At 51.1% G+C, this 26,949-nt stretch overlaps 1 protein-coding gene across 3 annotated transcripts; it reads left to right on the plus strand.

Annotated features, from left to right (window-relative positions):
- Nucleotides 1-902: 902 nt before the first annotated feature.
- Nucleotides 903-25,400, plus strand: CACNA1F (calcium voltage-gated channel subunit alpha1 F). 3 transcript variants are annotated; one of them, XM_059385629.1, is made up of 48 exons: nucleotides 903-964; nucleotides 2,556-2,573; nucleotides 2,958-3,063; nucleotides 3,293-3,432; nucleotides 3,671-3,813; nucleotides 3,902-4,054; nucleotides 4,683-4,879; nucleotides 4,989-5,092; nucleotides 5,809-5,999; nucleotides 6,252-6,344; nucleotides 6,454-6,547; nucleotides 6,718-6,744; nucleotides 6,902-7,062; nucleotides 7,975-8,200; nucleotides 9,513-9,720; nucleotides 9,821-9,941; nucleotides 10,058-10,139; nucleotides 11,077-11,122; nucleotides 11,308-11,359; nucleotides 12,194-12,356; nucleotides 12,535-12,664; nucleotides 12,877-12,936; nucleotides 13,087-13,193; nucleotides 13,285-13,372; nucleotides 13,786-13,893; nucleotides 13,966-14,018; nucleotides 14,984-15,130; nucleotides 15,855-16,056; nucleotides 16,155-16,313; nucleotides 17,093-17,203; nucleotides 17,448-17,531; nucleotides 18,345-18,365; nucleotides 18,576-18,704; nucleotides 19,053-19,118; nucleotides 19,373-19,464; nucleotides 19,922-20,081; nucleotides 20,308-20,435; nucleotides 20,733-20,829; nucleotides 21,015-21,117; nucleotides 21,382-21,483; nucleotides 21,650-21,780; nucleotides 22,026-22,154; nucleotides 22,436-22,605; nucleotides 23,569-23,694; nucleotides 23,796-23,923; nucleotides 24,052-24,161; nucleotides 24,678-24,875; nucleotides 25,170-25,400. In XM_059385629.1, exons 1-48 carry the CDS (start codon nucleotides 903-905, stop codon nucleotides 25,398-25,400), a joined length of 5,757 nt encoding a protein of 1,918 aa, XP_059241612.1. The 3 variants fall into 3 exon arrangements, with proteins under 3 accessions (XP_059241612.1, XP_059241610.1, XP_059241611.1); XM_059385627.1 differs by having other exon boundaries at nucleotides 903-927; nucleotides 2,321-2,573; XM_059385628.1 differs by having other exon boundaries at nucleotides 903-927; nucleotides 2,321-2,573; nucleotides 5,809-5,966.
- The last annotated feature ends 1,549 nt before the right edge of the window (nucleotides 25,401-26,949 follow it).

Below are 26,949 nucleotides of genomic sequence, written 5' to 3' on the forward strand. Positions count from 1 at the left end.
TGTGTCTTAGTTTCCTCATCTGTAAGGATTAAAACAATTAATTTATGTAAAGCATTGCTAACTCTGTACCTGACACATAATACAGTAGGAAAGCGCTATGTAAATTGTAACCACTAATATTCATGTATTCCATAAATGCTTTCTCTTCATGTTATACATATGTGTACAGGCTAAGGAATAATTACAGAGTAAACATTCATGTAACCACCATTCATTAGTGCTGTGTTTGTCAAAAATAAATCATGTTTGCATATATATGGGGCTCAGTTTCTGAACTCTATTCTGTTCCTAATTACTGTAGCTTTATAACATCCCTTAATATCTGATCTGGAATGTCCTCCCACTTTGTTCCTTCTCAAAGGATTTTGGCTTTTGTAGATCCTTTGTATATCGATATAAATTTTAGAATGAGTTTGTCAAATTACAGGGAAAAATCTTTCGGGATTTCATTTGGGACAGCCATTGAATCTCTAAATCACTTTGGGAAGAATTTGACATTTTCACAACATTGACTATTTCTATTAGTAAATTTAATATATCTCTCCATTTCCTTAGGTTCCCTTTAATCACTTGACAGTATTTGAAAATTTTTTCCCATGGAGATCTTACACATAAGTATATTATGTTAGGTCTATTTTTACACATTTCAAAGTTCAAATACTGTTGGGAAATGATATCATTTTTCTTATTTTAATTTCTGACTCGTATATATTTTATAAAAATATTTTTTAAAAATCGGTGCCTTTTCTGTTGTCAGGCTGTAGCCCAAAAATGTCCCATCTTTGCCCCATTCACCCTCCCATCCAACCCGGCTACAGCCCCGCCCTGTGACCTTAATCTCTCTAAAGCTGGGAGAAGAGAGGGGGGCTGTGTGCAGATGGCTCTTCGACCTTGAAAGGAGGATGTCGGCGTCTGAAGGCGGGAAAGGTGAGAGCAGCCTTCCACCCCTGCAGACCCTTGGAGCAAGCCAAGGCTTTGCTCTACCCTCTGCCCCTCTGCCCCATCTACTGCCCAACAGGACCCCACCCCTGAAGAGTCACCAGGGGACCAGAACCACATCACCTTGTTTCCCTCCCCGACAGCACCAAACATAGCCTTAGTATCACCTGAACCCTGACGCTCAGTCTGACTCAGACCCTGCCCCTATGGCCTCCCAGCCCCATCCCCAGCTTTAGTTCACAACTGAATCCCAGCCCTAATCCTGGCCCCAACCTCCATCCTCGTGTCCATCCCAAGTCCAATTCCAAAACCAGCCCCAAGCTTAATCCTAACGCAAACCTTACCAACCAGAGGGCAAACCCCTGTCAGGGTCTAAACCCCAATGTAGATTCAGCCCCTTAGTATGAGCTATAAATTCACCTAACCTCAACCCCAACATCGAGATATCAATATTGTTAGTGAGTAGGTTTCTGAGTCTCCAAAAAGTCTCCAAAAAGAGCACAGATCAATTTTAAAAACTAGAGAGAGAGAGAATGAACACATTTGATGGTGGTAGTAAGTCATTAAGTCTTACTACCTTGGAGTCAGAGATTGCATATGTTGGAATCCCAATTCGGCCACTTGGTCAAATCACTTCCCTTTTTGCATCAATTTCCTTACCTGCAAAATGGGAATAATACTCTGTGCCAGACATTATTCTGAATGCTGAACTCACTTAATCTTCACAACGACTCTATAACATAGGTACTCTTATCACTCCATTACGCAGATAAGAAAATTGAAGCTCAGGGAGGTTGCACCATTTTCCCAAGTTTGCACACAGGTGCCAAGTTCAGACAGCTTGTTTCCTCCAACACTGGGGATCCTAACCAAGCCAACCTACTGCCCCTCAGAGGCTAGAACAAGGCCACAAGAATTGGGAATGACTTTAGCTGAAAACCCCAATGCCAAATTCAGATCCCATCCAAACTTAACTTTAACCCTAACCTTGATCCTAATTCTAATCCCAACTCAGACACTCTACTCCTTCCTGTATTTAAACCCAATCCAAAATCCACCACTAGAATTTAACCCTAAATTTGCCTCTAGCTATAAAATTAATCCTACCCCATGCCAATTTAAACTCCGTATCAAGTCTAACAGCAAAGACTACTTTACTTGGAAATGTAATTTCACCTTCCCTTCTCTAAAAACTCTCTTTACCCCCAATCAATTACAACACCAACTCTTCCCTGCAATTCTTAACTCAGGCACCACCCCAACTCTCCCTAATTTTACATGCTCTTCTCTCCTGCCCCCAGACACAGGGATGGGACCGGGCAGGAGGCAACCATGATTGCCCCAATACCCTCTCCCTCCCTGACTCGGTTTCTCCACACAGACAACACCCCAGAGCCCAGCCCAGCCAATGGGACGGGACCTGGTCCTGAATGGGGGCTGTGCCCTGGGCCTCCAGCATCGGGGGGTGAAGAAATCAATGGGGCATCGGGCCTGGAGACCCCTAAGCGAAGGACTCAGCACAGTAAGCACAAGACGGTGGCAGTGGCCAGTGCTCAGCGGTCACCCCGGGCGCTCTTCTGCCTCACCCTGGCCAACCCCCTGCGGCGGTTCTGCATCAGCATTGTGGAGTGGAAGCATCCTGGAAGGCCGGGGTGGGGCTCAGGAGTGAGGTTTCACCAGGGTACCAAGAGTCAAGGTTTGGGTCAGGGCTGGGATGGAGGAAGGCCGAGGTCACTAGGGATCAAGAGTCAAGAACTGGATTAGAGGGTGAGTTGAGAAATGTGAAGGTCACTGCGGGGGGGGGGGGGGGAGTGTCAAGAGTCAAGGGCTAAATCAAAGCAAGAGTTGGGGATGGCTAATGTTTCTAGGGGGTTCAAAGTTAAAGCCTTGGTCAGGACAAGGGCTGGGATGTCAGGGCTGGATGCCTTGAGTTAAGCATCAGCATTGGATGGGGAGGGCTCCAAGGGAATGTGGGGAATCTGAGACCTATCTGCCTGGGTCCTTGACTGTCACCTGAGGCCCTTTGACATCCTCATCCTGCTGACCATCTTTGCCAACTGTGTAGCCCTGGGGGTCTACATCCCCTTTCCAGAAGATGACTCCAACACGGCCAACCACAACCTGGTGAGGCTTGCCCCCCTGCCCCTGCCCCCGCCCCAAGCCAGATCCAGCCCCAGCAGAACCACACCACAACCCTTCAAGCCCCCATCTCCGCTCTTCACTGGCCCAGATGACCCTCTCCTATCCAGTCGAAACTTAGGTCTCCGATTATGCTTCCTTTTCGGCGGCCCCCCTCAAGCCTCACCCTCAAATAACCCCCACTCTCCCGCCCCGCCCCTGGCTCCAACCTCAGGAGCAAGTGGAGTACGTATTCTTGGTGATTTTCACTGTGGAGACTGTGCTCAAGATCGTGGCCTACGGGCTGGTGCTCCATCCCAGTGCCTACATCCGCAATGGCTGGAACCTACTCGACTTCATCATCGTTGTGGTCGGGTGCGCGTCTGCAGGGGACCTTAGCTCAACTTCCTACCCCAGGCCCGCTGAATTCGGGGCCCAGGGGAAATGTCTGTTTCCGACTGCCCCCATTTGGCAGCCAGAATCAGTAATATCAACATATTTTAAACTTCTTCACATTTCCAGTCACGAGAACCTGTGTTTTTCCGAGAAGGGAGGGGTGGAGGGAGGTCCCAAGGCCCGCCACAGGCCTCCTAATCCCGTGCTACCCCTTCAGGCTGTTCAGCGTGCTACTGGAGCAGGGCCCTGGTCGGCCGGGAGACACCCCGCACACAGGGGGAAAGCCGGGAGGCTTCGATGTGAAGGCGTTAAGGGCGTTTCGGGTGCTGAGGCCACTGAGGCTGGTATCTGGGGTTCCAAGTGAGTGGCACGCCCCCCAGGAGGTTGGAGGTGGGGGAGGGCCGCCGGAGTTGGGAGTTAGGCCAACCTCGCCCCTCTGTTCCCACAGGCCTGCACATAGTGCTTAATTCCATCATGAAGGCGCTGGTGCCCCTGCTGCACATCGCCCTGCTCGTGCTCTTTGTCATCATCATCTATGCCATCATTGGACTCGAGCTGTTCCTTGGACGCATGCACAAGACATGCTACTTCCTGGGATCTGGTCAGCCTTTCCACCCCTCTGGGGACAGGACACCACCACCACCACCGCCCCGCCCTTCCCTCCGCGGGTTTCTGGGCCACACCCTGTGCTCAAATCCACAGGACTCCACCCCCAGGCTCAGGCTCCGCCTCCGGGATAACAAGCCCTACCCCTTTATTCAAGCTCCGCCCTCAATCCCGGACTACTGCCGCCCCTTGACTAATAGCTCCGCCCCATCACAAGAATCCACCTACAGGCCTAGACCTTTCCAGGCGCTTGACTCCATCCTCCAGGACTGGCCCCAAATACTCAAGCCCTTTATCCAGACTCCCGCCCAAGCCTTGTCCCCGCCCTTTTTCCAAGAGTCCCTTCCCAGTTCACAAGACTCCTCCCCCAGGCTCAGGGCTCACTGCTCTTTACAAGATTCTACCAGAAGTTTTACAGTTCTACCCCCCAGATACCTGTGGTTGAGACTCACAACTTCCCTGTGGTTCTGAATCCTGATCTAGCAGAGTTGTGAGCTTACAGTTGCCCTTGATTTAGAAAAATCTCGAACCCTGAGTTGAACTTCTCAGGTGGACGGAGCTCCAGGATAGCAGGGACTGTGGGTGGGCAGGCTTCAGAACCCAAAGCTCCCGTCTTCCCACAGACGTGGAAGCGGAGGAGGACCCGTCGCCCTGCGCATCTTCGGGATCCGGGCGTGCGTGCACCCTGAACCAGACCGAGTGCCGCGGGCGCTGGGCAGGGCCCAACGGAGGCATCACCAACTTCGACAACTTCTTCTTCGCCATGCTGACCGTCTTCCAGTGCGTCACCATGGAAGGCTGGACAGACGTGCTCTACTGGGTGAGGTGGACGACAGGCACACAGTGCGAGACTGCACCTGCCTTTCCTCCCCAGGCTCAGGCAAGAGCGTCTGCATATACTGAGAGATGCATGTCCTCTCTCTCCCCAGATGCAGGATGCCATGGGGTATGAGCTTCCCTGGGTATATTTCGTGAGTCTCGTCATCTTTGGGTCCTTCTTCGTCCTCAACCTTGTACTTGGTGTCCTGAGCGGGTGAGGAGCCTAGACACCCTCCCCCATACTGCCCCTCAGCCCCAGTCCCATTTGTTCTGTTCCTAGAAAACTCCTAGGCATCCTTTCAGAACCCATCAGAAATACCACTTCATTCGATATGTCAACATTGAGCAACTACTGGGTGCACTAGGAATAGAATAAAAGACAAAAATCCCTGTCTTCCTGGATATTACATTCTGGTGGGGAGAGACAGATAATACCAATACACACAACAGATTGTGTATACACACACCCACACACATGTATGTGGTGGGTTGTTGAAATTTTTTCTTATTTCCAATAGGCCCCATGCCCAGTGTGGGGCTTGAACTCACAACCCTGAGATTAACAGTCACGTGCTTTACCAACTGAGCTGGCCAGGCACCTCACATATGTAGTGTTTTATATGGAATATGTGCTATGGAAAGAAAGGAAGGATAAGGATAGAAATGAGCAAATTGTGCAATTATAAATAGGGGCAATCAGGACAGAACTCCTTGAGAAGGTGACATCTGAGTAGAAATGTGAAAGAGATGAGGGAATGGGCCACATGGATATCTGAAGAAAAGGTGTCCCAAGGAAAGGGAACCGCTGATGCGAAGCTAGAATGTGTTTGACATATTCTGAGAACAGCAAGGAGACCAGTAGGGCTGGAATGGTGAAGGCAAGGGAGCCAGAGTGGTTCCCTCACCTAGCTCTCCATCTTCCTCCCTCAGGGAGTTCTCCAAGGAGAGGGAGAAGGCCAAAGCACGAGGGGACTTCCAGAAGCTGCGGGAGAAGCAACAGTTGGAGGAGGACCTGCGAGGCTACCTGGACTGGATCACGCAGGCAGAGGACCTGGACATCGAAGACCCCTCAGCAGATGGCAATTTGGGTTCTATGGCTGAAGAGGGCCGGGCCGGCCACCGTAGGCAACCCCGTGGGGCCCATTCCCTGCTCCACGCATGCCTCAGATGTGGGCTACCCTCCTCAAATCCCGCCCCGACTGGCAACAGCTCTAGGCCCAGCTCCCGGTTCCAGCCTAGGACACAGAACCAGACCCACACTTGAATACCCTGTACCCAGAACAAAGTCTCCAAATAACACCCCCCCACACACACCACCACGGCCCTAACCCAACCTCAGGCCACGCTCCCCAACTGTCCTTCCCATCTGGCAGGGCCACAGCTGGCAGAGCTGACCACCAGGAGACGTGGACGTCTGCGCTGGTTTAGTCACTCTACCCGCTCTACCCACTCCACCAGCAGCCATGGTGAGGGTCCAGCCAGATGGGGGATGGTGGGATGGGCAGACAGAGAAGCAAGCCAAGTTTGGAACCTGGGGTCTTCAAGTACAGACCTCTACTCTTACCCTTCCTACAGCCAGCCTCCCAGCCAGTGACACTGGTTCGATGACAGAGACCCCAGGCGATGAGGAAGAAGAGGAGGGGGCTTTGGCCAGTTGCACACGCTGCATGTAAGGGCCTCCAGCCCTTGACCCCTGGCCAGTCCAGAACCCAGTCCAGACCCTGACCCCCATCCTTATTGGACCCTCTAACCTTGACCCCAGCCCCTGAGCTCCAACCCCAGCCACCGACTGCCCCTTAGTCCCTCATGACGCTCACATTCCATCTTCCTCTTTTCCAGAAACAAGATCATGAAAACTAGGGTTTGGTGAGTTGGGAAAATTAAGGGATTTGGGGCCCCATGACTTTGTGTGAGCCCCACCTCCAAGTCCCCCGTGACCACCGGGCTAGCCCACCCAAGCCCCCCAGGCCCTGCTTAGGTAGGTAATTTCAACCAGAGGACTCACCTTTCCCCTCCTCCCCAGCCGCCACCTCCGCCGAGCTAACCGGGGCCTTCGGGCACGCTGCCGGCGGGCTGTGAAGTCCACCGCCTGTTACTGGGCCGTGCTGGTGCTCGTCTTCCTCAATACGCTCACCATCGCCTCAGAGCACCACGGGCAGCCCGTTTGGCTCACCCAGATCCAGGGTGCGCCCTCTCCCCAACCGCCGGACTACCAGCCCTCTTCCCCAACCCCCAATTCTCTCCACTCTAGAAACCCAAATCCAGGGCCTCTGGGGTTCCTCAGACCCCCAGACATTGCCTTCTTGCCCTAATAAATGCAGAAACCTTAGCCTGTCCCATCGCACCTTGTAGCTAGCACTCCCAGAGCACTTGCTCTGGGCATCAAGCTCTGTTCTCAGCACTTTGCACGGACTAGCTCAATTTTTCTTCACTAAAGCCTTATGTGAAGCAACTACTACTGCACACAGTACCGATTGCCAAGGTACTGAAGAATTAAATGATTAATCCCAGGACTCAGCTAGTGAGTGGCAAACCCAGGCAGGTGGCTTGGGACTCCAGAATCTTAACTCCACACTGTCTGGATGGGTTAACCCCTCTGTGTCTGTTTCCCCATCTACAAAAATGGGGTTAGTAATTGTATCCACTTCATGCAGGTGGTTGGAAGGATTAAGTGAGTTAAAGTGAAAAGTGCTTCGAACATGGCTTAGTCCACATAAAGCTAACATTTTAGGAGTGCTAGCTTTTACCGTTATTCATTTTATCTCAATGCCAACCTGAATACTGAACGCACTTCTGACCCCAAGCCTCAAACCAGCCTCAATCCCAGCTAAACCCCAGATTCTAACACTAGCTTCAAAATGGAGTTTTCTTGGACTCATAGAGGCTAATGGATTCTTCTCTTCACCTCTCCAAGCCTTTCAAAACCTCACCTACTCTGACCTACAGACTCACCCCAATCCCTAACCCTTGTCCTACCTGCCCCCAGCCTGTGTCTGGCCCGATAACAGCTACCCCATATCGCCCCATGGCCCCCACCCCCCTATACATTACTGAGGAAATTGGCCAATCCAGTCACCTCTACCCCTCTCCCCATAGAGTATGCCAACAAGGTGTTGCTCTGTCTATTTACGGTGGAGATGCTTCTCAAGTTGTATGGCCTGGGCCCCTCTGCCTATGTTTCTTCCTTCTTCAACCGCTTTGACTGCTTCGTGGTCTGTGGAGGCATCCTGGAGACCACCCTGGTGGAGGTGGGCACCATGCAACCCCTGGGCATCTCAGTGCTCCGATGTGTGCGCCTCCTCAGGATCTTTAAAGTCACTAGGTGCGTGGAGCTGGGGAAGATTGGGGCCCCAAGCACAGCCTGAACAGCTCCCTCCCCAGCTCCAGTGACTATCAGCCTTACCATTCATTTAACAAATACCACTGAGCACCTACTTGGTGCCAGGCACTCAGAGAAACACTAGGCCTAGTGAAACACAAGTTCCCGCCTTGCAGAGATTATTTTGAGAGAGAGAAAGAGCACAAGTTGGGGGAGAGGGGCAGAGGGAGAGGGAAAAAGAAAATTTTAAGCGGCCTCCACACCCAGCTCAGAGCCTGACCAGGGGCTTGATCTCACAAACCTGAGATCATGACCTGAGTGGAAATCAAGAATCAGATGCTTCACCGACTGAGCCACCCAGGTTCCTCTGGCCTCATGGAGATTAAAGTCCATTGGGGCGGGTGTCTACTTTATTTCCATTCCCTTCCTCAACCTCAACTCCAGCTCAAACATTATTCCGAGCCCCATCTCTGAACTCCCCTCCATACTCATCTGCAAATATTACACCATCTCTAACCCTAACCCCTACCCACTCATCATATGCAAGCTCATCCACAGCCCCAACACCCAGTCCCAAGGCCAGCTCCATCTCTAATCTCCTCCCTAAATCACAGCCTATCCCCATCACTAACCACAACCCCCATGTCCCTAACTCCTAACCAGTAGCCTGCCTCCAGCTGCAATCTCAGACCCAGACCCAATCTCAATCCTATCCCCTCTTCTATCCCAACCCTCAACCACAACCTTATCCCCAACTCAGTCATCTAAAACTCCAAATACTCTCTTAACCCCTAACCCCAACCCCATCCCCAGCTACAGTCCCTAACCCCAATCCCAGTCCCAGTCCCAACCTGAAACCCAATTCTAGCTTCACCTTCCATATAACCTCCATCCTAACTTCATCTCTCATTACACCCTCAATGCCAACACTGACCCCAAATTCAACCTTCTCCTCACATCTTATTTTCACATCAACCCAACTCCAAAGCTCATTTTATTTTGTTAAATATTTTTTTTATCTGAGAGAGAAACTGAGAGAGAGAGAGAGAGCGAGAGAGAGAGCGCAAGTGGGGTGAGGGGAAGAGAGAGAAGCAGACACCCTGCTGAGCAGAGAGCCTGATGTGGGGCTTGATCCAGGACTCCAGGACCATGACCTGAGCCAAAGGCAGATGCCCAACCAACTGAGCCACCCAAACGCCCTTCCAAAGCTCATTTTGACCTGACCCGCCCTTAACACGTTGCAAGCTGGAGTCCTGCCCTGGGTCCTGACTCACCACTGGACATGTCAACCCTGCCTCCCCCATCTCTGCTGCAGGCACTGGGCATCTCTGAGCAATTTGGTGGCATCCCTGCTCAATTCAATGAAATCCATTGCATCGTTGCTGCTTCTCCTCTTCCTCTTCATCATCATCTTCTCCCTGCTTGGCATGCAGCTCTTTGGGGGCAAATTCAACTTTGACCAGACCCACACCAAGCGAAGCACCTTCGATACCTTCCCCCAGGCCCTCCTCACTGTCTTTCAGGTGAGGTCTGGAGACCATGGGATGGGTGGGTTGGGTGAGGAGTAGGGAAAGCATAGGGTGGGAGGGTCCAAAGAGCTTCACAGTGAACTCTCACCCTCAGATCCTGACAGGTGAGGACTGGAATGCGGTCATGTATGATGGTATCATGGCCTATGGAGGCCCCTTCTTCCCAGGAATGCTGGTGTGTGTCTATTTTATTATCCTCTTCATCTGCGGCAACTGTATCCTTGGAGCCTTGGGGGGCTGGGTGCTGGTAAAATGTGGGGTAGCTAAGGGGATATGGGCAGTCCACAGGCAGGCTTCTTCTCCATCCTTTGTTAGCCTGAGCTCACCCCAGACATCCTTCTGAACGTGTTTCTTGCCATTGCTGTGGATAACCTGGCCAGCGGAGATACAGGGACTGTCAATGACAAGGGCAGGTGATGTCTGGCTCTGCCCCCAAGACAGTCTCTCCCCGGGATCCCTGACTGTATGTCTCCACACATACATACATCCCACACTACCAGAGATGCCTCGGTCACCCTGGTCACCCTGGGGTCACCCATATCCCCAGATCCAACCTGTCAGTCCTCATTCATTCAATGTGAATTCTTTGATCTCCCACTTTGTGTCAGGCCATGTTCTAGACACTGAGGAGATGACAGGGTTCAAGGTAGACAGAGTCCTCCCTTTCACAAAGATGACACTCTAGTTGGGGGAGGCAAGCAAAATACAAAGAAATGAATATATAACATAATTTAATTAAATATATGTTAAGGATATATAATGAAAAAAAGAGTTTGGGAAAAAAAAGAACAGAGAGAAATGAAAGTTGCTATTTTGCTTTAGGGTTAGACCCTATTTTGGTCAAGGAAGGCCTTTACACAGAGGTGACAGTTGAACAGACACCCAAATGAAGGGAGAGAATGAGCCATGAAAATATCTGGGGGAAGAGTGCTTCAGACAAGGGGACAGTGAGTGCAAAGGTCCTGAGGTGCACATTCAGCACATTTAAGAAAACACCAAGGAAACCAGGGAGTCTGGAGTGAGGTGAGCAAGGAAAAGAGTGGTAGGAGGTGAGCTCAAATGGGGGAATAAGGGGACCCCATTGGGGGCATTCTGGGCCATAGTGAGGACTTTGGTTTTTGCTCTGAGTGAGTGGGAGCCATAGGAGAGGTGTGAGCAGAGGAAGAATGTGCCAGACTTAAGATTTAATAGGATCCTTTTGGCTGCTGTGAAAAGAACAGACTGTGGGGATGAGGGCAGAAGCAGGGAGGTTCTATGGGACCTCAGAAAGGTCTGTTCTGATTGCACGGACCCCTTCAGCCTCGTCTATCTGCTGCAATCCTTAGCAATTGCTCCCCTTTTCTCTCACAGGGAGAAGAGCACCGAGGGGGCTCTCCCACAGGAAAATGGAGTGTTGGTGAGTTAGAATCCTGGGCACTGTCTACGCCTCCCATAACCACCAATACCTGTCTATGTGTGTGTGTTTTAACCCCCATTTTCTGCCTGTGCACCTCTCCACTACTGTGTTCCTTCCATGCCTCCCCTAGGTTTATTCTATAGTGTCTCCCCCACCATGGGTGACCCCCATCTTTCTGTCCCCAGGTGCCTGGTGGGGAGAATGAGGAAGAGGAGGGCAGAAAGAATGAAGAAACAGGCAAGTGGGCAGGGCCAGATGGAGGAGGTGTGGGACCTTAGAGACAGCACCGGGCAGACCTCTTGACCACCTAGATCCTCCTGTCTGAGGAGAAGACTTTTCTGAAATCATCTTGAAAGTGATGGGCTTGATCGGAAAGGATGACTACCTACTATTTACATCAACATGGATGGAACTGGAGGGTATTATTCTAAGTGAAATAAATCACTCAGAGAAAGACAATTATCATATGGTGGAACATAAGAAGTAGCACAGAAGATCATAAGGGAAGTGAAGGAAAACTAAGTGGGAAGAAATCAGAGAGGGAGACAAACCATAACAGATCATTGACTCTGTGAAACAAATTGAGGGTTGTGGAAGAGGAGGTGGGTGGGGGGATGGGGTAACTGGGTGATGGGCGTTAAGGAGGGCACATGATGGGATGAGCACTGGGTGTTACATGCAACGAATGCATCATTGAGCACTACATCAAAAACTAATAAACTGATAAAAGTAGTGGGCTTGGTGTGTGGCCAGCAGCATTTGAGATGCTGAGATTAATGAAGACAAAGACTTTTGTTTTATTGCAGAACTTCTCAGAGCCTTTATTGTAAGATAGCGTGTATTGGATGGCAAGGATGGTGATGTTCATACAACAGACATTTCCTGAGCTTCTACTGTGTTCCAGGCACTGTTCTAAGTTCTGGAGACCCAACTGTGAACAAAACAAACTAAAAGACCTTCTCTGAGGAGCTGACACATGGAAAGAATTTGCCGTGTGACAACCACTATTCTACGGGTTTTACATATGTTTTGCAATGAATTGTCTGTCTTTTGGTCTTCTTCTGGTACCAGGCATGGAGGAAGAAGAGGAGGACGAGGAAGATGAGGAAGAAGAGGAAGAAGAGGAGGAAGGAGGTGCAGGGCATGTGGAACTTCTGCAGGAAGTTGTACCCAAGGAGAAGGTGATACCCATCCCTGAGGGCAGTGCCTTCTTCTGTCTCAGTCAAACTAACCCGTGAGTTCTGGGAATGGATGAGGGGCTGAGGCAGCAGGGGCTAGGGCAGGTGGAGGGCCAGGTACCAACAAGGCTCTGGCAGGGTGCGCAGCCCGATGCAAAAGATGCTGAGCTGTCTCCCTTGGGCTCTCCCAATCAGCTCTGTGGTTCTGGGTTCTCACTATTCCCCACTCCCCAGGCTGAGGAAGGCCTGCCACACCCTCATTCACCATCATATCTTCACCAACCTTATCCTGGTGTTCATCATCCTCAGCAGTGTGTCCCTGGCCGCTGAGGACCCCATCCGAGCCCACTCCTTCCGCAACCATGTGAGCCATTGGCTGGGGGCTGAGGGAACACTCCCAGTGGTGTCATACTGGGCATAAGAAGAAGGACAGAAAAAGAGAGGGAGGGAAGGGAAGGAGGAGGGAGGGACAGCAAAGCTTACAGGAAGCACGTGCACACACACACACATATACACATACCCCTAGGATTTCGCTAAGCCATGACTCAGTGGCTTCCCCTATTTCTCTACTCCCAGATTCTGGGGTACTTTGATTATGCTTTCACCTCCATTTTCACCGTGGAGATTCTATTAAAGGTAATGAATAGGCCCCCAGTCTTACCCCCAGTTGCCCCAAACCATCCTGTACCCCCCCCCCACCCCCCACCTCTCCTATTTCCATGCCCTCCTCCCCTCTCTATACCCACACCCGGAGTCTACCCTGATGTCCTCCTCCCCCTCCCGCAGATGACAGTGTTTGGGGCCTTCCTGCACCGAGGTTCCTTCTGCCGTAGCTGGTTCAATCTGTTGGATCTGTTGGTGGTCAGCGTGTCCCTCATATCCTTTGGCATCCAGTGAGTGACCCTCTGCATCCCCTGCCCACTCCATTCCTCCCAGAGCAGAGGCCAAACCTGGGCCAGGGCCTGAGGACTCACCCTTCTCCAGCTCCAGCGCCATCTCAGTGGTGAAGATCCTGAGGGTACTCCGAGTACTGAGGCCTCTCCGAGCCATCAACAGGGCCAAGGGACTCAAGGTAACCCAGCCCCACCCAAACCCAAAGGACCCATGTCCTGCCCCACTCCTAGGGCCCCAATCTCCAATCAGACTGACTATTTACACAGACACCTGACCACACAGCCTGGACCCAACATGTAAACCACACCCCAGACCACTGATCATGTGGCCTGACCAATATTCCTTACAAGTAACTAACAATTCCTACCCATGGCCACATTTCTCTGACCCAAGTTCCTGAAATGTGGCCCCATATCCCTTCCTGGTAAATACTTATTCCTAGTCAGTGCCCACATGGTCCTGAGCACATATCCCTGGTCCATGACCAGGTGTCCCCAGCCCGAGTCCCTGAGCCCCATCTACTCCCAGAATCCCTCCCCCCTGGCTGCTGTGGCCTGTAGTCTCGTGAACCATCTGTGTGGGTACCTGCAGCACGTTGTGCAGTGTGTGTTCGTGGCTATCCGAACCATTGGGAACATCATGATTGTGACTACACTCCTGCAATTCATGTTCGCCTGCATTGGCGTGCAGCTCTTCAAGGTGAGAGGAAACACTGGAAGGTCAAGGTAGGGAGCAAGGGGTAAACCTGCCTGACAAGTATCCTCCCTACAGGGGAAATTCTACAGTTGCACTGATGAAGCCAAACACACCCCCCAAGAGTGCAAGTGAGTGCCCTAAACCCTGCCCTTGGTGGAGCTTGGGACCCCTCCCAAAGGCTAAAGAGGCCCCTAGATCTCACCCAGGCCCCTGGAACCCTTGGAGCTTCCTCCCAAGAACTGCAGAAACTCCCTCAGTTTTTATCAAGCCCCCCAAACTCCCCCAATTCCCCACAATACACCCCCAGAACTTTCCCAAGAGCTGCAAAGGCCCTCAGGTCTTGCCAAGTCCTAAAAGACCCTCAATACCTCCCCCAAATCCCTCTTCTCATTCTCCAGAGTTACCTACATTCTACTATGGACCCCCCAGAAATCCCCAAACACTCCCCTCACCCATGGCCACTGTCATAAAGTCCCAGGCTTCCATCTTGAGATTCCTGTAGAGGGTGGTGATTAAAAGCATGTGCTTTGAAGTCAAGCATTCCTTGTTCAAATTCATCTCATGAGACTTGGGGGTACATTTCTTAACCTTGCTGAGTCCCATTTTCCTTAACTGAAAACAATGCAGATCTCACAGGTTTCTGTAAGGAGTAAATGAGTTACTACAAGGAGAGTGTATTACAACGTAAAGTTTCTACATGTAAAGCCGAGTACAGGGTTTGACATATCCTTCACACTGAGAAATGTTGATTATTAGTATTATTTTTTTTCCTGGGAGATGACAATGATGATAATAGAGATGACAGTTAACATATATGGTACCAACTATATGCAAGATACTATTCTCATTGAATGACTTGATTAATCCTTGTATCAGGCCAGGAAATATGTTCTGTTAGTATTCTTATTTTACAGATGAGGAAAACTGAAGCACAGGGAGGTTAAACGCCTAATATCACCCAGCCAGTAAATGCAGGGGGGTAGGATTTGAACCCAAGCTATCTAGCCTCACCACTCCATGCTGGAGACACCAGGCCCCTTTCCCCAGCTCTCCACCCCTGCTCACCCACCCACTCTGTCTGCAACATCCACAGGGGCTCCTTCCTGGTCTACCCTGATGGAGATGTATCACGACCACTGGTCCGGGAGCGGCTCTGGGTCAACAGTGATTTCAACTTTGACAATGTCCTCTCAGCCATGATGGCCTTATTTACTGTCTCTACCTTCGAAGGCTGGCCTGCGTAAGGAGCAGGGCTCCAGGGATGGGCAGGGAAGGAGGGAAAGAGTCTATAGAATGGGATCTCCTTGGGGATGGGTGGAAAGGTATCTTGAGACTGGATATGGTTTTCTGAGGACTGGTGAGCATATCAGAGGACTGAGTGGGGGTCCTCCAGAAGTTTGCTGGGGGTGCTTTGGGGACTGGGTATGGGGGTGTCTCCAGAAAGGCTAGAGGTCTCTGAGGACGTCTAGAAAGGACTGGGTAGGATTTAAGGGGGACCAGGTAGGGGTCTGGAGGAAGGCACGGGGGGGGGGGGGAGGTCTCAGAGAGATGGAGCTCAGTGGTTTTCAGAGAGCTGTATAAGTCTTTGGGGTTCTAGTTGAAGATCTTTGGGAAGATGGTGCAAGGAATTCAAGCTGATGGGACAGGATTTAGAGATCTTCAGGGGCTGTGGGGGAGTTCTGGGGAAGTGAATGGGGATCTGAGGTGAATGAAGAAGTGAATTTAGTGGTCCATGGGAACTTAAGGGATTTGGGGGTCTTGAAGGACTGGGGTGGAGACTTTCTCTAGAAGGTTGTATGGGGACCACTGGGTATGCATGGAGGTCCCAGATGGCTAAGTCAGGGGATTTGGGGTTTTTGGGGTGCTAAGCAGGAAATTCTAGAGTGTCTGTTATAAGGTGTCTGGGGACAGGTCTCAGGGGACTGGGATATCTCCTCACCCATTCCCACTGGTTCCCTCCCCAGTCTACTATACAAGGCCATCGATGCAAATGCAGAGGACAAGGGTCCTATCTATAATTACCATGTGGAGATCTCAGTGTTCTTCATTGTCTACATCATCATCATTGCATTCTTCATGATGAACATCTTTGTGGGCTTTGTCATCATCACCTTCCGTGCCCAGGGCGAGCAGGAATACCAAAACTGTGAGCTGGACAAGAACCAGGTGACCTCTAACCCCTCACCTTATGGCCTCCAACCCCTCCCCACCACTCTCTTGCCTTGGGATCCCACTGCTCACTCATGCCCTGCACCCGTATGCAGCGCCAGTGTGTGGAGTACGCCCTCAAGGCCCAGCCACTCCGCCGCTACATCCCCAAGAACCCACATCAGTATCGTGTGTGGGCCACTGTGAACTCTGCTGCCTTCGAGTACCTCATGTTCCTGCTCATCCTGCTCAACACGGTTGCTCTAGCCATGCAGGTCTGAGCTCCCCACCCTGACCCCTGCCAGACACCTGAACCCTACTCTGTTCACACAATCCCTTGGGAACCATTAGGAATGCTTTAGGCTGCAAGCAGCCAAATCCCCAACTGACAGAGACTTAAGTTATAAAAATATTTGCCACATTTCTTCAAATCTAAGGCCAATAATTGGAAGTTGCATCCTGACTTAAGAGATATAAGAATGTGGGGGAAATGCATATGGCCACTGTAAGTTGCTATTGATTGTGAAATGCACCCCATTTTCAAAGATTCTAAATGTGAAAAGATGTGCATATTGGAGTCAACAAAATATGGTAGGCTGTTTGATAATTGTTCATCAGGTATCCAGTGTCTTTCTCTTCCTCCATTCTTAACAAGTTGGCTTTCATTCTCATGATTGTTGCTTCATGGTCACAAGATGACTGCCATGGCTCCAGGCATCAAAACCACATTCAAGGCAGGAAAAAGGAAGGAAGACTGCACCCAAGGGCTCTTCTCATTTTATCCTTTTATTGGAAAGCAAAAATAGTTTTCACAGAAACTGCCCAGCCAGCATAAGACTTCCGTTTCTGTCTCATTAGTCAGAAGTAGCTGCAAGGAAATCAAGACTGGGCTTTCCAATATCTATATTGGGATATCGACAGTTTGAGGAGTTCGGCCAAAGCATAGTTCTATCACATCTCCAGACTCACCTCAGTCCAAGCCAGAAAATATTTGGTTGTGGGTGGAGAGGTCTCTGCCTCAGGCTCCGTCCTCACACTTGGCTTTCTCTCCCAGCACTATGAACAGACTGCTCCTTTTAACTATGCCATGGACATCCTCAACATGGTCTTCACTGGCCTCTTCACTGTTGAGATGGTGCTCAAAATCATCGCCTTCAAACCCAAGGTGCCCCCCCAAGCCCTAGACTCACCTGCAGTGGGTGAATTCCTTGGGGTGGCACTCATTGCAGAGCTCTCGGGGGGGGGGCAGCAACCAAGGTCTCATAGATCAAGGAGTGAGAAGGATCCAGATGAAGGCCTATCATGTAGTCCAAGCTGGGCCCTGCCTCCATAATATCACCTACCGCTGGACCCCTATACTAACTTGCTAGCTCTGAGAAGACAAGACTCTACTTTTTTCCTGCCTACAGCATTACTTTACCGATGCCTGGAACACATTTGATGCTCTTATTGTGGTGGGCAGCATAGTGGACATTGCCGTCACTGAAGTCAACGTAAGGACTGGCCTTTCCACAAACCCAGCCTTCCCCCACCTCAACCCCAGGGCCTCTCAACTTACCTCCACCCTAATCCTCATTCCAGCTCCATGTCTCTTGAATCCCTGTCAGGTTTAGCCAAAGCCCCCCCTACCAGCTCCCTTATTCCATTTATTTCCTTACTTTATATCCCTTATTCCATTCCATTCAATTCCATCTGCTATCTCCTAAAACGACTCTCCTGTTATTTCCATTATTTCCTTCATTGCCTCTACATCCACCTCCATTAACTCCATCAACTCCACCAATTCCTGCTTTGGCTCCATCGTTCCGTCTGACTACTTCATTGGCTGAATTTTCTCCAACAACTCCACTGTCTCCAACACTGGGTATTTCACGGCTCTGTCATCACCACTGACTGTGCCATGGGCTCCATCATCTCCTCCATTGGGTACTACTTGGCTCTGTCACCTCGATTGACAATGCTGCTGGTTCCATGTCTCCATCACTGTCTCCTCCATTGGGTCTTCCATCGGTTCTCTAATCTCCATCATCTCCATGAAACTACTGGCTTCATCATTTCCTCCATTGGCTCCACTGGCTCTCTGCCATCATTTTCCATACCCTCTCATTTCCCTTCCACCCTCATTGCCAACTCTTCCCACAACCATCTTGATCCACTACCATATAACCTTCTCCATCATCCCTTGAATAATGACTTTACCATCCATTATCCCCTATATCTGCTACATTGTTTCTCCCTTTGTTCATTTGGGCCTGCAATCTCATTCTCTCCTCTGTCACCTCTGTCTTGGCCATTTCTCCCTTCAGAATGGTGGCCACCTTGGCGAGGTAGCCCCCACCTCACAGCAGGGACTCTATGCTTCTTTCCACACCTACCCTCCCTTCCTTTCTTCCTAAGAGTCCTTAGAAATGCTCCCTGACTATATCCTGGGGCCTGAGTTCTGAGGGACTTGGGGGCTGGGAGGGCCAAAGCATGAGCCAGGGAGGTGGCTGGGGCAAGTGTAGACTCATCATACCTACCTACACCCCCAACTTCAGAGCTCTGAGGACAGTTCCCGCATTTCTATCACTTTCTTCCGCCTCTTCCGAGTCATGCGACTAGTCAAACTTCTCAGTAAAGGTGAAGGAATCCGCACATTGCTCTGGACATTCATCAAGTCCTTTCAGGTAACTCCCCATCCCTTTGACCACCCCTCACCCTCATCTCACACTTCTCAGCCTGTCCTTTTACCACCCCAAGAACTACATTTCCCAGTGGGCCATACCCATCTGCAATTTACCATTTCTGGTTTTCTCTGTTTTTCTAGCCTCCCAATTCCCAACTAGCCTTGGTCTCACTGACCTTATTCTATTGTATTTAATACTGTGTCCACATTTGGGAGACATTGATAGTCATGGGCACTTTGGGGATGGGTCACATCTCTCGGTAGGCCCAGGCTTGAGGGAGCAGTGCATTTTGTGGCTTATAGTTCTCTGCCTGGACCTGAATATCTATCCTCCTCTCCAATCCCATAGGCCTTGCCCTATGTGGCTCTTCTCATCGCAATGATATTCTTCATTTATGCAGTCATTGGGATGCAGGCAAGTGGGGAGCCCAGGGAGCATCCCTTAGGCACTATGGGTAGGAATTCACCCACAGTGGGGGTGGAGGGCTGAAAGACAAGCTGGATGACACTGAATCAGTCCACACATCTGTGAAATGGGATCAGCAGTACCTACACATCTGTGAGAATCTTTTGATCTAGTACTCTTTTGAGTACTGGAAGGTATGAAATGGGTGACAACCTGTAGGGGCATGGGTTTGCCACTCTGACACATGCCCTGTGCACCCACAGATGTTTGGCAAGGTGGCTCTTCAGGATGGCACACAGATCAACCGAAACAACAATTTCCAGACCTTTCCCCAGGCCGTGCTGCTTTTGTTCAGGTGACATCCATGCCTCATCCACTGCCATCTTGGTCCCCAGCATGTCTTTGGGTGCCCACACACCCTGTCTGGGCCCCAGACTGTCTGAGCTGTGGAAACAACAGGGCAGCATGGGGTTCATTTTGCCTGAGACCTTTTATGGCTGTGATCTGAAGAGTCTTGTGTAATAATCTAGCCTCGACCATTCTTTTTCTGGCTGTAAGGTGTATCCACTTCTTAGGCCTTAGTGCCCCATCAGTAGCATCGGGATCAACATGGGGATACCTGATGAACATGACTGTCATCGTCATGGCCACACCAGCTTTTAAAATATTGAAATGCTTTATGGAATTTATCTGTGCCAGATATAACCCCTGGCATGAAGTGGGTCATCTTCTTACCCTACAGTTCCCTACAGTGCCACTTGTGATGATTTCATAGCCTCCCCTCCAAAATGGCCCCACTGTATGACCCCCAGGTGTGCCACTGGTGAGGCATGGCAGGAGATAATGCTTGCCAGCCTTCCTGGGAGTCGGTGTGACCCTGAGTCTGATGTCAGCCCTGGCGAGGAGTTTACCTGTGGTAGCAATTTTGCCATCGCCTATTTTATTAGCTTCTTCATGCTCTGCGCCTTCCTGGTGAGGACTGTTTCCCCACAACCACCACCACTGCCATGGGGGCTGGCCCTGAAAGGTCTGGGGACAAGGTGGGGAGCCCAGATCTTCAGAGGGGGTGAAAGGGCTGGTCTGATAAGATCAACCAGGGACTAGTGACCCAGTAACCATAAGTTTACCTCAGCGTCCCACCAACCCCCCACACCCAGCTTAGCCCTTCACCTAACCCTCACTGTTCACTGGCCCACAGATCATAAATCTCTTTGTGGCTGTCATCATGGATAACTTTGATTATCTAACCAGAGACTGGTCCATCTTGGGCCCCCATCACCTTGATGAATTCAAGAGGATCTGGTCTGAATATGACCCTGGAGCCAAGTATGGTCTATAACCACATAACTGGGATTGCAGGGGACAGTGCCCTGTCCCACCTAGTCCCCCAGTCCCAGAACTTCTGACCTGTTATCCATTAACAATTACCTAGTCAATAGATGCCCCAAGGTTCCCACTGCCTCTGTCCTCTGCCTTCCCCAACTGCCCTCAGATTCTTCCCTGGCAGGCTCTGGGTTGTTGGGGGTAGGGGAAGTTGGTAGAGATGAGCTGGTGGAATCTTCAGAAAGGGATAGAGGTATCTCCAACCCAGCGGTGCCACCCACCCACCCCAACTTGTCCCAGGGGCCGCATCAAGCACCTAGATGTGGTTGCTCTGCTGAGACGCATCCAGCCCCCCTTGGGATTTGGGAAGCTGTGCCCACACCGAGTGGCCTGCAAGGTCTGTGCACCTGCCCACCCCCCACCTCTGAAAGGGCTGTCCGCCCACCGCAGGGGTGGGGAGGGACCCTGTCTTGGGTGGGGAGGGTGTGTTTGGTTTTATCTTCAAAGGTTTCTGCCCCTGGGTATCCAATGCCTTCATCCCTGGCATTTGATCAAAGTGGGTTCCATGTCCCTGGTGTGTAGAGACTTGTGGCGATGAACATGCCCCTCAACTCAGACGGGACAGTGACATTCAATGCCACACTCTTTGCCCTGGTTCGGACATCCTTGAAGATCAAGACAGAAGGTGCATGGGAGGGATGGGGAAGAGGCAGGAGCGGGAGGGCCTCTGGGGGAGGTGCAGGGATCAATCTCATTGAGTGATGGGCCTGGCTCCTGGCTCAGAACCTCAAAATAAGTGACTATGGCTCCTCCTGCCCTGTTTTACCACCTGTTCAATGGGGGTGGTGTGTGACTGCGTAGAAGCTTGTGAAGCCCCTTCCAACAGGGAAGGAGTGGCTGCGAAGGGCTCCTCCTATTGGCTCATGCCCCATATTCTCTCCTGATGCAGGGAACCTGGAACAAGCCAATCAGGAGCTGCGGATTGTCATCAAAAAGATCTGGAAGCGGATAAAGCAGAAGCTGCTAGATGAGGTCATCCCCCCTCCTGACGGTGAGCTAGCTCCACCCCAATTCCATGAGCCCACCCAAATGTCAAACGATTACTCACCATCAGGAAACTAGCATTGGATGGGAGTGGGGGCCAAAGGGAGTCTATGCTGTGGGTAGGGGGAACAGAGGACCCCTGTGTGACCTTGCCTCTTCTCCCTTGCCCCCAGAGGAAGAGGTCACCGTGGGCAAATTCTACGCCACATTTCTGATCCAGGACTATTTCCGCAAATTCAGGCGAAGGAAAGAAAAGGGGCTACTAGGGAGTGAGGCCCCCTCAAGTACCTCCTCTGCCCTTCAGGTCTTCAGAGAGGGGCCTGGGTGGGGTGGGGTATGTGGGAGCACCATGGCTGAGGCTGCCTGCCCTCTTGGTCTTGTGTAACCCATGTCACAGACAAGGGAACAGAGGTCCCAGGACTTACAGAGGGTCAGGGGTGGCTGAGGGACCCCTTACCCCACCCCACACTCCTGCATGGGAAGCAGGCTCATGAATGGTGGAGTTTGGACCCTGAGCTACCTTGCTTCCCTATGTTTCTACCCTCACAGGCTGGTCTGAGGAGCCTACAGGACTTGGGTCCTGAGATCAGGCAGGCCCTCACCTGTGACACAGATGAGGAGGAAGAGGGACAGGAGAGAGAGGAGGAGGAAGATGAGAAGAACCCGGAAATTTATAAAGTGAGGGCAAGTTTTCACTCCCCTAGGGAATTTGATTGTAAAAAAACACTCCCTTAATTCCTTATGTAACTTGGACACTGCCTTTGGGGACGAGGCCCCCTGAGAAGACTCCCTACAACAGGCAAACGTTTATTTGATACCTACCATCCACTGTTGGAAGGTGAAACCCAGATTTAACCCTTAGGGAGGTCACTGGGAATAAGCTTCAAGTGACTTGTGTCACTGACTGAGTGACTTAGATGTAACGTGAATGGCAACATTCAATCCTGTGACTTCCACAGGCCCCGATGGGCTCCCAGCCCCCATCTCGCCGGAGCTCCATGATTTCTGTGTCTCTACCTGTTGGGGACAGACCTCCAGATTCACTCTCCCTTGGGCCCAGTGATGACGATGGGGGGGCTCCCAATTCCAGACAGCCCAGTGGACCCCAGACTGGATCCCATGGCCACAGGTACGGTCAAGGGTCTGGTGGGATGTTGTAAGGGAAGGCAGGGACTAGCCACTACATGGAGGTAATTCAGGAGCAAGGGGACCTTTGAATGGAAATTTAGGACAAATGGAAGGGATTTAAGGGCTCAGATGGGAACAGAGGGTAATAAGAGATTCATAAGAGAAAGGCAATGCAAAAGTTTGATACAAAAAGCACGTAACATGGAACTAAGTGAGTTTAAGTTCAAATCCTGGTTCTGCCATTTGCTAAGTGATCTTGGGCTAGTCACTTAGTTTCCATGGTCCTCAATCTTGTCACTTGTAAAAGGTGGATGATAACAGCACTTACCTCCCAGAAATAAGGAAAGAACATAATGAAGTCACACCTAGCTTTTATAGCCTCCTCCTCACCTCCCCCAACACACTCCCAGTTCCTGTGTTGAAGGTGTCTCTTCAACAGGCCAACTTTGATTTTTTTTTTAAATGTTGGGTCCTTCCCATGAGAAACATCTATTAAAAGAAAGCCCACATTTATTTTAAGATGATGGCAGGTTGGGACGCCTGGGTGGCTCAGTCAGTTAAGCATCCAACTCTTGATCTGCGTTCAGATCATGATCTTGGGGTCACAAGATACAGCCCAAACTGGGGCTCTGCACTCAGCATGGAATCTGCTTGGGATTCTCTCTCTCCCTCTCCCACTGCTCCTCTTCCAGTCTCTCTCTCGCGTGCGCACACGCTCTCATATAAATAAATAAAATAAATAAATAAATAAATAAATAAATAAATAAAAACTAAAATGATGACAGGTTAATTTTATTTTATGTGAGTTTCCCCAATTGGAAAAAAAAAAAAAAAACTAAAAGCCCAGTGTTTCTGTAGGGGATGGGGCATGGAACAAGAAGGAACCAGGAGCCCAGGGCCACAATACGAGGAGGATTGTGGTTGGAGGGGGTCTGGTTTGTCTAACTTGCTTCACTTTCCCCAGGAGAAGCTCTGGCGGCTTTATTTTCACCATTCCAGAAGAAGGAAGTTCTCAACTCAAAGGAAATGAAGAGCGGGAGAATCGGGACAAGGAAGAGGAAGTCCCCACCAAGGACTCTGGCCATGACATGTAGGATGACCCCATGAGCCGCATGCAGGAGGGCAGGACTAATGGGACCTCATTGCCCATGCGCAGGCCTGAGCTCATCCTCAGCCCTCTCTCCCGCTCAGGCTCTCCTACCTAAACGAGCAGGCAGGGACTCCTCCACGCCCCATCATTTTGCCACCCCACAGACCCCAGAGATACCTGGATGGGCACAATGTACCACGCCGCCGTCTGCTGCCCCCCACACCTGCAGGTGAGAGCAGGCATGGATCCTAGCCCCCCTACCAAGAGCCATCAGGGCAGAGGGCTAGGGTGGGTGGCACTGACATTCTTCTTTGCCCCCCCGCCCCTCCCCGCACTGTGCCTCCCCCCCACCCCCAGCTCGGAAGCCTTCCTTCACTATCCAGTGTCTGAGGCGCCAGGGTGGTTGTGAAGATTTACCCATCCCAGGCACCTATCATCGTGGGTTACCCCTCACCAGCAGGGCACAGGTGAGGTGGGGAATGGGGTGCTGAGGTCTGGAGGGGTAGAGTTAGCCTAGGCTGAATTTATCAAACATACCACATGTCTTCTGAAGAATGAGGCACATATGAATTCACAAAAGCAAAAAAAGGGTTGGGGGAAGCAACCCTCTCGGGACCCCTCACTCTTCGGGAGCTCAATAAGCTTTGCTGCCCACCCACCCTCCCAAAAAAAAAAAAGAATTCACAAAAGCCTCACTGTACCTGTGAGATAGGTACTGTTGTTAGTCCTAGTTTACAGATGAGGAAACTGAGGCCCGGAGAGGCTTACCCAAGATCACACAGCCAGTAAGTGGCAGAGCTCAGATTTATACCCAGGTCTTTTATGCTCCTGAATAAACTCAAGTCTGGTTTATTCGCATTCAGTTTGCCTCCAGTTGTGCTTGGAGGGTGGTGGGCAGTGATAAGAGGTAGGTACAGGGGTGAGTCTAGATCCTCATATCCCACCCATCAGTCCTGAGCCCCCTGATGTTTATTCTGGTCCAGGGTTCCTGGGCAACCCCTCCGCAACGGAGTCGGCTCCTCTATGCCCCACTCTTGTTGGTGGAGGAGGGCGCAGCAGGGGAGGGATACCTCCACAAATCCAGTGGTCCGCTGCGCACCTTCACCTGTCTGCCCGTGCCTGGAACCCACTCGGACTCCAGCCATGGCAAGAGGGGCAGTGCTGACAGCCTGGTGGAGGCTGTGAGTTGAGAAGGGACCTGGGCAAGGGGGATGGGGGAGAAGGGGAGGAAGTGGGAGCTTGGGAAGGAGGGAAGAGGCATCCCCCCCAACCCCCGGTCTCTGCACTGTGTGTGTGATTATCTATCCCTTTGCTCTGCAACTTCTGCTTAGCATGATGTATGCACGACTGTCCCCAGTGACTTCCCTGCACACTTTCACGGATGATGCATCATCTACCTACACTGACCCGCTGTGCACATTGCTTTGATTCCATGTTGGGCCCTCTGCTGACTCTGATTCCATCTGTGCCCCCAGGTGCTCATCTCCGAGGGCCTGGGCCTCTTCGCCCGAGACCCACGCTTTGTGGCCCTGGCCAAGCAGGAGATTGCAGATGCCTGTCGCCTGACACTGGACGAGATGGACAGTGCTGCCAGTGACCTGCTGGCACAGGGGACCAGCTCACTGTATAGTGATGAGGAATCTATCCTCTCTCGCTTTGATGAGGAGGACCTCGGAGACGAAATGGCCTGTGTCCATGCCCTCTGAATTCCCACCCCTCCTCCCCTGCTCAATAAACCTGCTCTCCCTTCCCCAGAGGGAGACAGGCATGGACCACAGCCCTGGATTTCGGTATCTTTGCACTGGGGGTCTGGGGCTGCCCAGAGCCCCCCAGGCATCCATCCCCTGCTTCAGCCCTGAGCCACTGCCCACACACGAATATTTCCAGAAACCAGGACAGCCAGGCCTGATTATTCAGCGTTAGGTAAGGAGGGAGGAGGAGGAGGAAGAAACAGCAGCCAAAAAAAGCTGGAGACAGAGTGGAGGTGGTGGGGGAGGGGAAGGGGACCGGACAGAGATGGAGGAAGGAGGAGGAGAGAGGATGTGTGGAGGCTTGGATGAGGAGTGGGCGAAAGTCAAAGATTCCACAAGGGGTTAGTCAGGTCAGCCTGAGGAAGAACAGATGGGATGAAATGGATAAGAATACTCAGAGTAGAGTCCTGCCAGTAGAAAGGCCTGGAGGTTGGATTTAGCCTGGTGTGTAATACGTCAGTCAGGCAGAGGGGTCCTCTGACAGCATCAGGAATTTCTGGGAAGCTAAATTGGGATTACCCTGTCTCCTGCTTTCTACCTTCTGCCTAAAAAAGAGAAAATCTAAGTCCGTTGACAGAAGACATGGGTGACAGCAAAGGGCGAAGCCTTCAGCCTGCGGGAACCCACTCAGGGCCCATCTGGTTTTCCTGAGACCACCTAAGAGTACCCCACTGTCCCGCACAGATCCCAGCGCTCCTCTTTCTGCTTCTTGCCCTGCCTGTAGTCATCACCCAACCTTTGGGGGTCTCATTAACCAAGCGAAGTTTTATCAGGCATTTACTTTGTGCCAGGCACTGTTCTGGATTTCCCTCAGGCCAAACTGAGCTGGCTTAGATAAGCCACGGGACTTGTCCAAGGTGGCATTCAGCCCCACTCCGAAGGAATCAGAGGCAGTGCTGGGAAAGGTCCTGGATGGGGCCACTGCCAGGGAGGTTCCGACCCAGGGTTTCATCCCAGTTCTCAGAGCAAGAGTTTTCCTAAAAGCAGTGGGGAGCCATGGGAGAGATTTGAGCAGGGTGGTGACATAGTTAACGGCATTTTAAATGGATGCTCTGACGGCTGTGCTGAAAACAGAAGGGAGGGGGAAGAGACTGGAGATGCTAAAATTGGCAGGAACCATGGTTGCCGTAGCCAGGGGAGGTGGCAGAGGAGATGGTGAGAAATTAGTGGATTCCAGAGCTGTGTAGGAAGTAGAATGAACCATTTATTTGGCCCCGGGCTGAGCGCATAACAGTGATTATCTTGTTTAATCAGTGCAGCAACCCTGTAGGTACCATGTTAAAACTATTTTACATATCCGAAGTCACACAGGAATAAATATTAAAGTGGGATTCAAATGCAAGTAATTGCTGAAACCCAAGCTCTTTTGCCAAAAAGGCACCAACAGCAAGGTATCCATTACATATTTGTGTGAATTCAAGTGTGTGTACATGGGGATGTTTTTAAAAAGTAGGTATACATCCAGATGGTTCAAAATTCAAAAGGTACATGGGGCACCTGGCTG

The sequence above is a fragment of the Mustela nigripes genome, chromosome X (assembly GCF_022355385.1).
Source record: "Mustela nigripes isolate SB6536 chromosome X, MUSNIG.SB6536, whole genome shotgun sequence".
In the NCBI taxonomy this organism is placed as follows: Eukaryota; Metazoa; Chordata; class Mammalia; order Carnivora; family Mustelidae; genus Mustela; species Mustela nigripes.